The sequence below is a fragment of the Lissotriton helveticus genome, chromosome 6 (genome assembly GCF_964261635.1).
Source record: "Lissotriton helveticus chromosome 6, aLisHel1.1, whole genome shotgun sequence".
Taxonomy (NCBI): domain Eukaryota; kingdom Metazoa; phylum Chordata; class Amphibia; order Caudata; family Salamandridae; genus Lissotriton; species Lissotriton helveticus.
In genome coordinates, this window is record NC_136067.1 from 84,545,854 (window position 1) to 84,559,692 (window position 13,839).

General features: G+C 41.7%; 1 protein-coding gene across 1 annotated transcript in view; it reads right to left on the bottom strand.

Moving 5' to 3' along the window:
• LOC144762254 (calpain-1 catalytic subunit-like) overlaps window positions 1-13,839 on the bottom strand; it is a 359,395-nt gene that overhangs the window by 214,329 nt on the left and 131,227 nt on the right. The window contains exons 5-8 of the mRNA XM_078647398.1: window positions 5,630-5,798; window positions 3,464-3,547; window positions 3,287-3,372; window positions 2,872-2,943 (exon numbers count right to left, since the gene is read on the bottom strand). Coding sequence (XP_078503524.1) covers window positions 2,872-2,943; window positions 3,287-3,372; window positions 3,464-3,547; window positions 5,630-5,798 — 411 coding nt within the window. The remainder of the gene's footprint in view (window positions 1-2,871; window positions 2,944-3,286; window positions 3,373-3,463; window positions 3,548-5,629; window positions 5,799-13,839) is intronic.

Sequence of the window (13,839 nt, forward strand, 5' to 3'; positions counted from 1 at the left end):
CAAAGGGCCAGATTCTCAGAATCTGGCCCTTTGCGAGCGCAAATCAGCTTGATGAATCAGGCTGTATGTTCCCTTTTCTTACGGTCGCCGTGCAACTATGATTTGAGCCCGGAAAGAACGTGGACAGTCTGCAAGGCACAGGTTAGCGTAAGCGCATCACAGAAACAGAGGGGCAGATTTACAAGCCCCTTCACCACTTTTGCGTCACTTTTCCCATGTTAAAAATTACGCAAAAGTGGCACAAGGGGCTAGTAAATCTGCCCCAGAGTGCCCAGTGAACGCTCTCATGTTTGGAATAAAATGCTTCACAAGTCAGCCAGGGATCTGAGAACCATGTACAGCCTCCGATGCTGGAGGGCAGCGAGGTCGCTGATGCTGAGAGTTACGCCTGTCCTCCCTCAAGGGATGCAACTTACCACCATTGGTAAATAGGGTAATGTTGGTAATCACTTAAAAACAGTGTTTTCTCACACGCCATACTTAATGAAGAAGCGTAGCGGCCATAGGCTAATTATTATAATGAAGCCCAGTGGCAGTCACCTGATTAATGAAGTTCGTGGCAGTCAGCTATTTATAATAATGAAACATGGCGGGAGCCGCATAGCCGAAGCAAAACAAAACAAGCAGCGATTGGGTTTGGGAAACAAGAAATAGTACATGTATCAAAGCAGAGAGTCAATAATTAAGGTAATTAACATATAGTAGACCTGTGCTCCCGTACACCAAACGGAAGTGATGTCTTGGGAGCATGAACCAATGAAGAGGCACTAAAGAAGACCAATGCTGCGGTCAACCTATGGTAAGCAGGAGGCAGGATTACGGTGAATACAGCAGGTCTTGCAGACCGCGCATGTATTCTGCTTAGGCTCAACCTAAAAAAGAGTATGCATTAGGAGAAAAAAATGCAAAGTGATATGCTAACGTTTTTGAAATTTTGTGTATTCTTTCAAAGTTTGAATAGTAGAAGTTGCTTCAACAGCAGTCGCCAGCTTCCAGCATTGACTTTGCGGGGTTCACAGAAGTCAAAAGGTTAAAAAGACGCTGTTCTCTATATTGTCTACATTCGCTTTCAAGGTGACAAACTCTCTTTCTACCTCAGATACAAAGCATCAAATGCTCCATGTTGTATCCAGCCAGATTGAGATAATGGCCGCACTCAGCTATTTGAGAACACTGAAGAAGGCTTGAACTTTGCTAAGACCCGTCCTAGGAGCTGACGAGGAGCGCATTCTCCAACTGCAGACTCCCACTGTGGTTCGGATGTAGGAGTTGGCAAAAAATGCCACTCTGCTGGTGGAGTTTACAGGGTTTTAGGCACTCCTCTTGGAGTGCAGAGCTCCGACAAAACTTCACCCTCTGCCGCCTGGTGGAATTTTTTCATGAGAGCGGTTCCCCAATGTTTAGTTGGCGACCGTAAGTGAGAATCTGCATCCTCTAGCACGATTTTTCAAGTGTTCGAATACCTCCTGGCAAGATTTCTCAATGCGGGCGGTCACAGCAGGTCGCTACTATTCGCGTTGAGAAAGTTGCCTCTTGAGTGGAAAATCTACTCGAGCTGAAGAAAGAAGCAACGCCCTCTGGCACCCGGCGTGGTGTCATTTGCATGGATTTTACAGCTTAGAACAAGCTCCCGGTGCTAAAAATCAGTGCAAGAAGAACAACATGCCAACATTTTGCAGCTCGTGGGACTCCGTAGAATCTTGCAGAGGTTTTAGGAAACTCTGAAGAATTGTGCGGAGCGAAACTCCGCAAGTTCATCCCAACCCTATTCAGGCAACAAGTCTGTTTCTTGTTCTCCTCATGGTGGTAAGGAGGATTGAACTCTGTGTGGGTGTCTTGGTGGAGAGCCTTTGCTAACACAGAGATGTGTAGTCTTGTGATGTTTGGCGCGCAAAAAAGATGTGATTTTTCCACAGGTGACTGCTGGACTGTTGTTAGCCCTTCGATCATATGACAGGATTTGGGAATGCATAATGGTACATTTCTCATTGGCAGCACATATATACTCTGCATTTGTACATTATACATTTTGAAGGCTGCTGAGGCCACCGGTAATGATCACTCCACCCCCCATCTCCTGTCACTCCCCGGGCTATATGCTTTCACTTGTATTTGGGTCAGGGCTCAAATGCTGAATTGGTGAATGTCACTCAAAGTCAGGGTATTCAGTGTGGGGGGCAGGAGGATGTTTTTGTGTGGCATTTAAAGATGACCAATGTAACTTGCATGGGGTTCACAGGATACAATTGTGATTATAACTCGTTGACAAACATCTTGGGCCTTATTAAATTACTATATATGGAAACTATGGCTAGGGTTTACACCAATGGCTGTGCCTGACAGCCTTTCCGGGTACACAGCGGTACGTGGCAGGGATTCTCGCTCTCGCTGCGCCTCTTCACTCTGGCTTTGAAGTCATTGTCATCTTGGTTGCACCAGCATCACAGTATCAGTGCTATTGTCTTACCATATCAACATATGTTGTCGATATATGCGGATGACCTCATGCTAATGATGTAAAGAAATGTCGCTTTGCCAATCATCTGGGTGAATGTTTGCATTACATTTGTGTGTATTTTCAGTTGGTTAAAACATTTGTTGCATCGATCTAACCAATTTAGGAGTTGTTTACATTTTCATCAAATTTTAATCCTTCTGTATTACCTTGTTTTCTAGAAATCAAACATCATTTGTATATTCCTTTTCAATATTCAATAAACATCCCAGGAAAGAGATCTCCTAGACTTGAACGGTTAAACCAATAACCCGTGTAGATTAACAAGGTGGCACTAGGGCGAGGAGGTCATTTCTAACCAGTGAATGAGGCCAATGAGTAGTCTCAGCTTTAATGGTATTCATGGCTTCTCTTACCAGAACTCTCCATCATTCTTCTTCACACACAATTCTTTTTCTGCGGGGTCCACTTCATTCCATTCAGGCGACCTGTGGCAGAGAGCAGAGGCAGTAAGAAAGCAGAAACTAGTTTAAGAGTTCAAACTTCATTTTGACCATCCCATGACAGCAGCAGAACAATCCCAGTGTCTTGCTGGCATGTGTGACCATTTCCTTGTCAGGCTGATGCACAAGTGACTGCTCGGGCACCCTGAGCTCATCACATCAGTGCCCTGTGCATACCAGTGGATATTGGGATCAAATAAGCTTCCAAACAGCCGTGCCCGCTTACACTAGGGGAACTGGGGCACTGTCCATTTTCTAAGTAGATACTGGATTCCCATATAGTGCTCATTCCGTGATTTTGGACCTATGCAGTAAAACTGTCACTCACTTGTCACTCCAGGCACCAGTCCACTCCACGTCACCCCAGGGGTTCCGGATGCGTACGAGCGGCTCCAGTTGACCTTTGTATTTCACCTATAACAGGACGAGGGAACAACAATTTACATTTAACAAGTGGTCTGCAACACTCCAGTCACATGACATCATCTTATGAAAATAAACTCACCTCTTTGAGACCACTGATGGAGTAAGCATGGCCCTTCACCAACTTCTTGGAAGTTATGGCTTCCCTGTTAAGGGTACTGGTAATCTAAAGAGGACAATGGAAGGCAAGAGTGGGCACTTATGAGCACAACATTTACAGTCATCTTTTTAATCTGCATCTGGTACATTCCAGTGGTATTCTACAGAGACCTCCCTGGCATGCAGGCCCACCCAACATCCGCTTCTGTATGCAGGCAACAGCCATTGTTCATCAATGCATGCAGGCACCACCATCAGCTATCCGCTACTGCATACAGTCAATCCCAGCTGCTGTTCACTACTGCACACAGGCAACACCGGCTGCTCTTCACTACTGCACTCAGGTACCACCAGCCACTGTCCACCTCTGCACGCGGGCACCGCCAGCTGCTGCCAGCCCCTGCATGCAGGCCTGGGTCTCGACTGATTTATGGCCGGATGTTGCTATCTCACACAGGAACATGCCTTAAAAGTCACTAGTCACTCCTAAAACAAAACTTCCACATTAGGGCTCGACTTCCATTTGCCTGCAATTGACTCTTACAGTGGCCTCCATTTCCACCCTCATCCATACACAGATACTAACACCACCTGTGCTCAGTTCTGGTATTATGTCGTTATCACCCTGCGGGCTCTTCTCACTCCATTGAAGGACTCTGATCTCAAAACTGGATCCTACCCCTGAAATGACCGACAACTAAACGCAAGCTTTGAATGGAAATGTTTGATTCCATTCATGAACATGGTCCTGCCCAATGGCTGCCAAAACAACATCAACATCTTTAGTTCTGTCGAAGACTGAGGAAGATCTCAATAGATCTATGTGATCTTAATAGATCTCAGTGGAAGGCTGCCCTGAGGAGCCACTAGGAGAGCCAACACCTACTATGGACTGACACCATCCTGGACACCAGTCACGCTGCACACCCAACATGGTAATGAGACTGTGGGTTAGGTCTCTCTGAGAGCTCTGAAGGTGCCATACAAGCGGATGCCCCCAGTTTTAACAAAAGAGTCCGCTGAAACAGTATGTGCTGCGCCCAACGAACCTTGGTGCCCAAGCAGAAAGAAGAGTCAATAACCAGAGCCTGACTAAATACAGGCAATGTGGTGCACATGGAAAAGCTTCCCAGAAACGGTTGCAGAAGTGCAGCTATATTTGCTTTTTCATGGATGGGTAAGAGTAGAGAGCCTGATTGCAAGTCATTACATTCCACATAGCATTACTTAAACCCACTATTACTTCCATAATAATACAAAGGCCATTATCCTAACCCCAATACTCTAACCTACCATCTCATTAACTCCTATCGTCAGTACCTTACATTAAAATATTCTTTACGTAAACTCCATAATTTACATCCCTCCTAACAGTGACCGTAATTGTAACATGTGCTACATATTTCATTTTATTATTATTAACTAAATCTGCACATCTGCAATGGCTTTTGGAGCTGGATAGCCGCAGTGGTTGATATCAGTTTAGTGGGACAGACCAGAGTGGGTCATAGTGACGTCAACTCCTTGTGGGGCTATTCCACCACCCTCAAATACATGTCCCAGTCAGCAAAATACAGGGCATAATTTGGTTGGAGAAACAGATTGTTCTTTCCCAACAATGAATAGTCCAGGGTGTTGTCAAAACCCCTGAAGGTGATACCCAAGGTGCAGCTTACATATCACTAAGGCTCTTGACCCAAACACAGTTCTGTGAATCAAGTAGATCTCTGGTCCAGAGGGGAAGCACTGATGCTAAGCCTATGGACAGCTGTGAAACATGGGTCTACCCCTGAAAGTCCTCAACAGTCTGATTTCGAGATATACAGTTGTGGACATCCATTTTTTATACAATGGGGAATGCTAAAGTTTCTTACAAGATTTTTGATTCGATTCAAAACCGAATCTGGGTGTATCGACTCCAACGCCCACGTCAACGCACACATAGCCAATCACTCATCCCGAGTTAGTATTTGTGGCTTATGGTACATATACACAGGTCTCTGACAACTGGAAATCATGGTTCACAAGTGTGTAATCGAGGGATATCCAAGTCAAAACTCACAAGGGAAAGTATAGATTGCAGGAACACTGTGTCATGGGGCAACTGAATGATCTAGGTGTCTGGTCTATCTAAAGAAAAGTGTCTTACATTGATGAAGCAGCCCAGTAACGAGCCCCGCGCAATTGCCTTCCGCATAATTCTGTACAGGTCCTTGGGAGCCTTCTTCAGTTTGTACATCTCTGCCACGCCTCCTGTGAAATCCTCAAAGCCCTCGGAGGTCATACCTCCAGACAGGGCTTCATAGGAGCCATTGAGCCTGAAAGAGAGGGGATGGAAGAAAACAGCGACTAAGCTAGAAGTGGAGACCTTTCAGATGTGCCAGTATCTTTTATGACCTCTGAGGGCACAGAAGCAAACATACAGCCTATGGGCACGAGAACCTCATGAAAACATACTCAGAGTATATGTGAGACTTAACAAGCATACTCAAAACGTGTATATACATGAAACTCAAAAAGTGTATCCACAGTCTAAGGGGCTGATTCACAGAACTAATTTAAGACAAAATCCTAAACATACTACTTTTGGGATTCACAGAAGTTAGGATTTTGTCTTAAGACAGACTTAAGACAGACTTAAGACAGAATCCTAACTCAAGTCTGTCTTAAGTCTGTCTTAAGACAAAATCCTAACTTCTGTGAATACCAAAAGTAGTAAGTTTAGGATTTTGTCTTAAGTTAGTTCTGTGAATCGGGCCCTAAGATTATAACAAACAGCCTGAGTGAGATAAATTACAGAAATAAAGCGCGGAAATGCATGAAACTCATCAAAATGTATTCACCTACTTTTTTCAGTGTCAGAAACAGAATATGAGTGTGCAAAACTGAAGAAAAAAAAATGTATAGCCTACAAATGCATAAACGTCATGAACACATATTCACAGCCTGTGATAGTGACTACAGAAAATACACAAAAAAGTCTTAAAACATATTGAAACCTTGCAAGTAAGAAACGCATGAAAAAGTATCAAAACCCACTGATGATGTGAGAAACTAAAGTCTCAACAAAACATATTCAAGCTCGACACATACATAAAACTCCTACGGCATTGTGGTCTTCAAAGAGAGTCTTATTCGCGTCCATAAACACAGAAGGCTTTCATACATGTTGGCAGTGGAAACATTTGACGTCTTTGGGCAGAGAACAATTTAAAACACGTGTTTACAGCATTAGTCCTCTGAATTGTACAAAATCAAAAGTTACAAGACAGGGCTTCTTCTAAGCACTCTTCCTAAATGACGTTGCTTTCCAGGATTGTTCAAGCACAGAGAATACAACCTTTAGGCATTCTTCTTCAGAAGATTATTAGTTACTAAATTAGAATTCTGTGAGCTAAGAGACAACTTTGTAAGATAAAGGTTTCTCAGTACACAAATAATTAACCTTCAGTTTTGTGCATATCAAATAATCCCTCAAGGAAATCTACTATGATCTTGCATGGTTGGGCAGTATACATTTTGGCTGAGAATCCTGCGCTGCCTATTACAGCCAGTCTGTGTACTAATCTGGAATCTTTGAAAAGTTCCAGCTTGTCTCCATGCATGTTAATAATAACATCCAAGATCTGATTTTTTTCTTTGTCCATTTTCCCATTGACCTAGTTGAACTTCAGATTGATGTTATTTTCGGTTTCCAGACTCCTCTAACAAGTTGACTAAAACTCTACTCCAGCTCCCTGACTAAACTTTGTATCTGGAGTAAATTAAATAAATACAGATGATTTAACCTGTACTCATACATCTAGTTACAGTAACCATAATTACTTCTATATTCATCTTCTACTTACTCTTAAAAGCTGGACCCGGCTTGTGACCACCAGTAGTAGGCATCAGAAGAAAAATACGCCTGAGTTCACCAGCACTCTGGTGGATAATGTACTTCATGCCTGCTAACTGGATCGATCTTGGTGCATTTGTATTTGGAGGCGGTGAGCTTCTACCTCCTAAATCATAAGCTTTTAAGGTCTAGTCTACAAACAGGCATTGAGCTGTCAGTTGTTGAAAGACCTCTAGTGGGCCATACCAAAAACGTACAGTGGGCTTACAGCCAGCACATTTTTTTTTACCATTTATTGGCTTTGTTGTTGTAGTGCTATTTGCACTGATATGTATTAGGACCACTTGATGACCTTTGACTACCATTGTTTTAGTTGACTTTATGTATTTTAACTTACTCTGTCTTGAATGTACGACATCATTTTTGCTGCACTTGCATTTTGACCTGTGATTTCATTTCAAGTCTCCTTATAGCTTCAGCGTAGGAGTGTTTTAAAACAACCTTGCCTGAAACAGAACATTTGGAATGTGCTTTTGAAAGCATGAGAGTGCGGAATGTCTGCAATGTACTTCTCTATCTCGGAGTGTAGTGCTGTAGGCGCAAATGGGCATTATGTTGTATATTATGAAATTGAGTTTTACCTATAGCTTTAACATGGCCTAAACTCCTTCTTGAATTCTGACTCTCTCTAGCCTAAGTTCTGCACACAAGCAGGCCCCCAGGTTACACACAGTCATTTAGGTTATTCACCTTCAAGATTGTTTTTCTCTTTGAGGATGTTTTCTGTACTTTTGGAGACTTTTTCTACTTTCGCAAGCTTCACTAAAATATTGGTCTGGAACATGTCGAAGAGAAAGCGTGAGAAATCCTTTGCCTTGGAATGCTTGCAGGAGTTTGGCCAGCACCAGTAAGTTTCCATGTTGTAGAATGTGTCTTCTTGTGCACTGAGAATATTATAAAACTGGGGTTTCTTGGCTCAGAAACCAGGGTCTCTCCTGAGAGACAGACACGTCTGCTCAGTGCTGCATTTCCTCGCTTGAGGAGTCTCTTGACCCAAAGATTGTCATTTGGGATCCCCCAGTCTTGTGTGGGCTAAGATATTGCAGCCACTGAGGTATTTTCTCCGATCATTGGTATTGCAATATATTTATAGATGTAGTCATTTATACATATGTTTTTGTCTGTGCTGAGTGACCAGCCTGTGAAGTATTTTTATTTATTGGTTCTTGTTCATTGGCATTATCTGATGTATTCTGTGTATACATTTTATATGCATCCATTCTGTGTGTACATGCTGCTGATATTGGAGTAATTCATTTGATAGAGTTTATTTCTTGCATTTGATTACTTGTATTTGACAGCACGTGTTTCTTGTATTGGCCGTCCATTGTTATTACCTGCTAGGTTTTGCTCGCTTGCATTTCATGTGTGAATGTTTCATTATTATCTGACATGTAAGTGTTTATTATCTGAATGTGTTTTACCATAATTATCTGCTTGTGTTTCATATTATTTGCTTCCAAATATATATGTAAGTATATTTATATTTGCATGTTGTTTTCATTTGACATCTGGGCAAGCCTTTCTGTTAGAGATTTTTGTACTAATAAAACCCCATGATTTATTCTGAGAACAGTCTCTTGATGCGCCTCATTTGGTGAGTGTACAGCCCTTTTCCAGGTGTTTTTCTTGCTTTACCTAATGCCTCTGCTGGGGAGTGCTGAATTTCTTTTATTTGGGAGTGTAAAGCCAGACATTTTGGAACCAGAAGTGGGGTATGATTTAAAAAGGGAAAGGGGACATTTTTTCCCCCAGAAGTCAATGTTTTCAGTTGCAGATTCCCAGATGCCAACTGAGCTATTGGGTTGGGAAGATGCCACTCATGCATGTTTAACAGACGAGGGGCAAGCACAGATATTTAAATGTAAAATGTTTCCTTTGAAGAGGAAAAAGAGCTTGGCACTTTAGAGAGAAGAAGTTGAATTATTTGCTTTTCGTATCATATATGAAAAATGTGCGCAGTTAGAAAGAGAATGTAATGAAATACAACTGCAGTTATTAGAAGTGAAAAAGAATTCTGATATATTGATGTGTGAAAATATATCTTGAAAAGGCAAGTTGCAAATGTACCAGGCTTCGCAAAAGAGAGATACCGCTCGTGTGACATACTATAAATTACTAAACTTTGTAGATAGCCAGAGTGAGTCAAAGGAGAAGAATGTGGTTCAGGGAGAGCTTCGGGGTATTTCACAATGCTTACAGGAGATTTTAATTAGTTCTCTGGAGGACCTTTCTTCACATGAGATTAATAGCATTTTGGACTGATTCCAGCAGAAACCAGAAGTGGCTCTGCTAATGTGGATTGTGCATTGATTCGATTTAGGAGCCTCTGAAGTGATGTTGAAAAGAAAAAAATTTAGCACAGTTTTGTGCACTTATCATTGACTGTAATGTGCAGGAACATTTTAGAAATTACAGAGTGGATAAACAAATCAGCTTGTTATAATTAGCGTTTGCCAGGTGCAGTCACAAGTCAGACTGGTCAGCAAATGACAAACTTTGGTTTCCATTGGGAGACGAAATGCAGAAACGTAAGGCAGAAATCATGAAAAATGCTATTTTTAAACATGATTCTGAGTGGAGAGAGCAGGTGAGATGTGCTGTTGAGTTGCCAAAAGATGCTGCACACAATGATTTAGATGTGTGGTATAGAAAGGAGACTTTGCGTTACATGTGACAGCTCAGGGACAGTATGCTAATTGGAGTATGTGGGAAAAACAAGGAAAAAAGAGGATGCTCCTCGGGTCTTGGACTAAAATGCTGCCAGATGCTGCAGACTGGTTTATTCCCTTTGAAAAACAGTTGCTGGTGTTTCACTGCAATTTGACTGACACTGGGCAGATACAGTTGTTTGTGTGCTTTAGCACGCTGAGAGACACTGGGCAGATGAAAATAAGACACAATGTGATTTTGAGACTTGAACTTTCTCTAATGCAATGGATGGGGAATTTCCCTGACTCATACAGAACAGGTAATGCACAAGAACCAAATATGATCAAGTGGTATATATAGGCAGAAACTGTGGTGTTGCATGAGATGGTGGTGCAGCTCACAGTGGATAACACCAGAGGTGTTACAAAATGTGTCTGAAATACAGGAGTCTCCTGTGAGGTGGGGTAAGAATCTGTGGCAAGGTTTTTGGGATATGTTAGTGCAAAGCACAGTCACTGTTTATCATGTAGACACTCACTGTCCTACCACTTCACTAGAATGCTGGTTAAATTCCCTTGAAGACTAAAAAAACGCCCAAATCTTGGAGACAGAGGTGGTGACGCAGGATTCTGATTTGATGGGAATGGCTAAGTAGGGACACCAAAAATGTGGATACTTGGGAGAGAACAGTAGGCAGAGAATAAATAGATGCATATTCTCCTAGACCTGAATAACACTGTTATTCTTATTTGTCAAATGTACAGCACAAACCAGTTTCACAGATGGTGAGGGGCCAGTTAGAGAGAGGAAAATTATCAGACATTGTCATAGGCCAAATAGTCGAGGGTGTACAGATTCAGCAGTGTTTAGAGACATAGGGCCATATGTATCTTGCCCAAATGCGTGTGCAAACGCCGAAATTCGCAGATGTTGACCAGTTGCATCTCAAATGTATTTATTCTTTTTCTCCATGATGAATTCTATTGGTGTTTTAATCAAGTTTTCTTTGTATTTTATTGTCATGCATTGGCTTTTTTTAATGTACTTTTTATGTCATTGCTTGTATTGTTCACTTTGTATGGTCTACATTGACAGAAATAAAGGCTGTTGAAATGTAATGGAGAGACATTAACATTTTATGGTCATGCTGGCCTATGGAATTTGCTAATTTGAACATATTTCAGAGCATGCAGTAAATTACACTTGCTTATGGCGTTACAGCATGTTTCCTGCAAAGAGCTTTGTACTGCTCATCACTTTATTTATGGCTTCGGTAAATTCTTCCTATATGGCATTTTATTTACTTGACTAACCTTCTCCACCCCTTAAGTCTTCATACGAGAGCGTGCTATGACAGTAGTAGACCCTAGGCCCATTTGTTCTGCTGACTGTCCTGTGCTTGCAGCTCCTCTGCATTCTTGTCTGGTCCCAATGCTCTGAAGCCTATATGAGTATATGTTCTCAATAAATGCAGATTGGATCTAATAATTATTCTACAACAAGGCTTTCCAAAACATTACTTAAAAGTAATATTTAACAGCAGCCAGGCAGAGGTGATATCCATCCACCTTGGTTTTATGTCTCTGCAGAATCCATTGTTACCCATGGTGTATCCACAGCCAGTCCAAGAGAAACACAGTTTAAGCATATTTCAAAGCACTCATCTGACCAAGATAAACTTTAAAGGAAAATGCTCCTGTTCACCTGCCTTACATTTCCACAGCGCCCATCTTGAATGAATGAAAGATTTATTGTGCGATTTCTTAAAATCATTACAATTTTTCCAACCAATACAATCACAAAGTTAAAAGATATGAGTGAAAAAGAACATGTTTTGGAGCTTTCACACAATTTGTTAATTTAAGATATGCAGTTGATGGCAAGAAACCTGCATATGGAATATTACCATGACACCTTCTAACTGGTACTTTTGTTTAAATATTGCTCATAAGTCAGATTCTAGTAGACAATTTGCAAGTACATGGTGTGCGATCTAGTTTCTACTTCCTGGGGATGTGCAAAATATCCCATGATGCCTAAGGTTAAGCTGCTGAAAAACTATTTCTTATAAAATGTATTAGAACATTAGTATGTGGAGCACTCCCTTGAAGACAAAGGAGTGCTCCATGCTTCTACGGGCCGGTAAAGGCCCGCAAAGCAATAATCCAATGTTTTCACAAAGGCCCTCAGAGCCCAAGGGTATTTAAACCCCCTCGTGCTCTGAGAGGCCTTAGTTTTATTTGTTAGGACATTCTGCCCTCTAGTGGCAGAATATTCTAATACCATTGTAGCCCTTAATAGCTGGGCTATACTGGCTATTAAAGTCCCGCTCCATTGTTAAAGACCCAAGCCGAAATGCTGGAGCAGGACATTAAAGCCAATATAGCCCACTACAGTGGGCTATAAGGCTATATTAATGACTTTCCTAAAACCTTTCATATGAAATGAACATTATTGAAACAGCACAGTCAATAATTTTAGGCGGAAGACAGGAACAGCTGAGATCCGATTACAGATGTACGAGTGAGCTGGATACGGTGCAGATGAAGCTTAGACTGAGCTACAGCTTAAGGAATTTCCTAAATCCTTTTTATGTCATGTGGGTCTTGTGGCATCACCAGGGTCAACAGTTTTGAAGGAAAAGCAGGAGCAGCAGAGATCTAGTTAAAAATGTGCTGGATAGGGTGCAGATTCAGCATGCAGTCGACCATGAAGATCAGGAGTGTATTCCCGGTCATTTAATTTGTTGTAAGACACTGGAATTGTCCATGCAATGAGTCACTAAGATACAAAAATCAGTAATTAGACCCAGAGAGGGAGTGTGTCAGAGACCAATCTGAAAATGTGCAAATCCACAGGTTAAAGTGCTAAGTCTATGTGTACTAAAGTAATATTTGCAAGAAGGTCTTCACAATGAATTTAGTTATTTGTTAAAAACTAGGACTAGCATCATACCTTAGAACAATGTGCAAATTAGTAGGATAAGGTGCAAGGTCTCCCTCATGCAGTTATACAAAATGTTACATAAGCCTTAGGGTGGATTGCTGATTCTGCTAGTTTAGAGAACATAGATGGAGCTTTCACAAGGTGCTTTCATATCAATGAAAAATTAGAAAAAAGGTTGGAATCAGCATTTTTAATCAACAAAATGGACACCCTAATGACTTAGAGTAATATGCAAATAAACATTATAAAGTGTGAAGTCTGCATGCTACAGCATGATATAGGCGGCACAGTCTGGATTCATTCAGCAAGTGAGCAGTGCAAAGCCTGCGTGTAACATCAAGGTACAGTACCAGAGTCTTCCAAGTGACTTAGGCAGATGTTTCACTTTTATCTTTGTTGTCATCCATCCACATGGCTTCCCTCAGCAAGGCTCTTGCCTCCAGCATAAATTTCCAAAATTTGGCACGATCCGAAGGGGCGTGCTGGCGAAAACAATTGATACTGCTTCTACACATTGGTCTTAGTAATTTCCGTTGTGGCTGTAGTAAAGTTGGGCAGCAGCATTGTGAGATGCAGCAGGGACTCTTTTCAATAATTGCATAGTCTGCATCCAACAATGTGCGAGAGTCATTTCTAATCTGGTTGTTGCTCAGATATGGCTGTACTTTGTGGACCTTGTGGGTGCAATAAGGGCCGACTGCCCTTTTTCAGCTGTATCTAGCAATATCAGCTTCACATGATATCTGGCGGACTTGTTTGTTTATTGCACTCTTTAGTGCCACGTAGCTTATACCATCTGTTGTCCAGTTTCAAATTGCCAAATTCAGAGTCTCCTCCGCTTTGTGCAGATAGCTGTTCCAAGG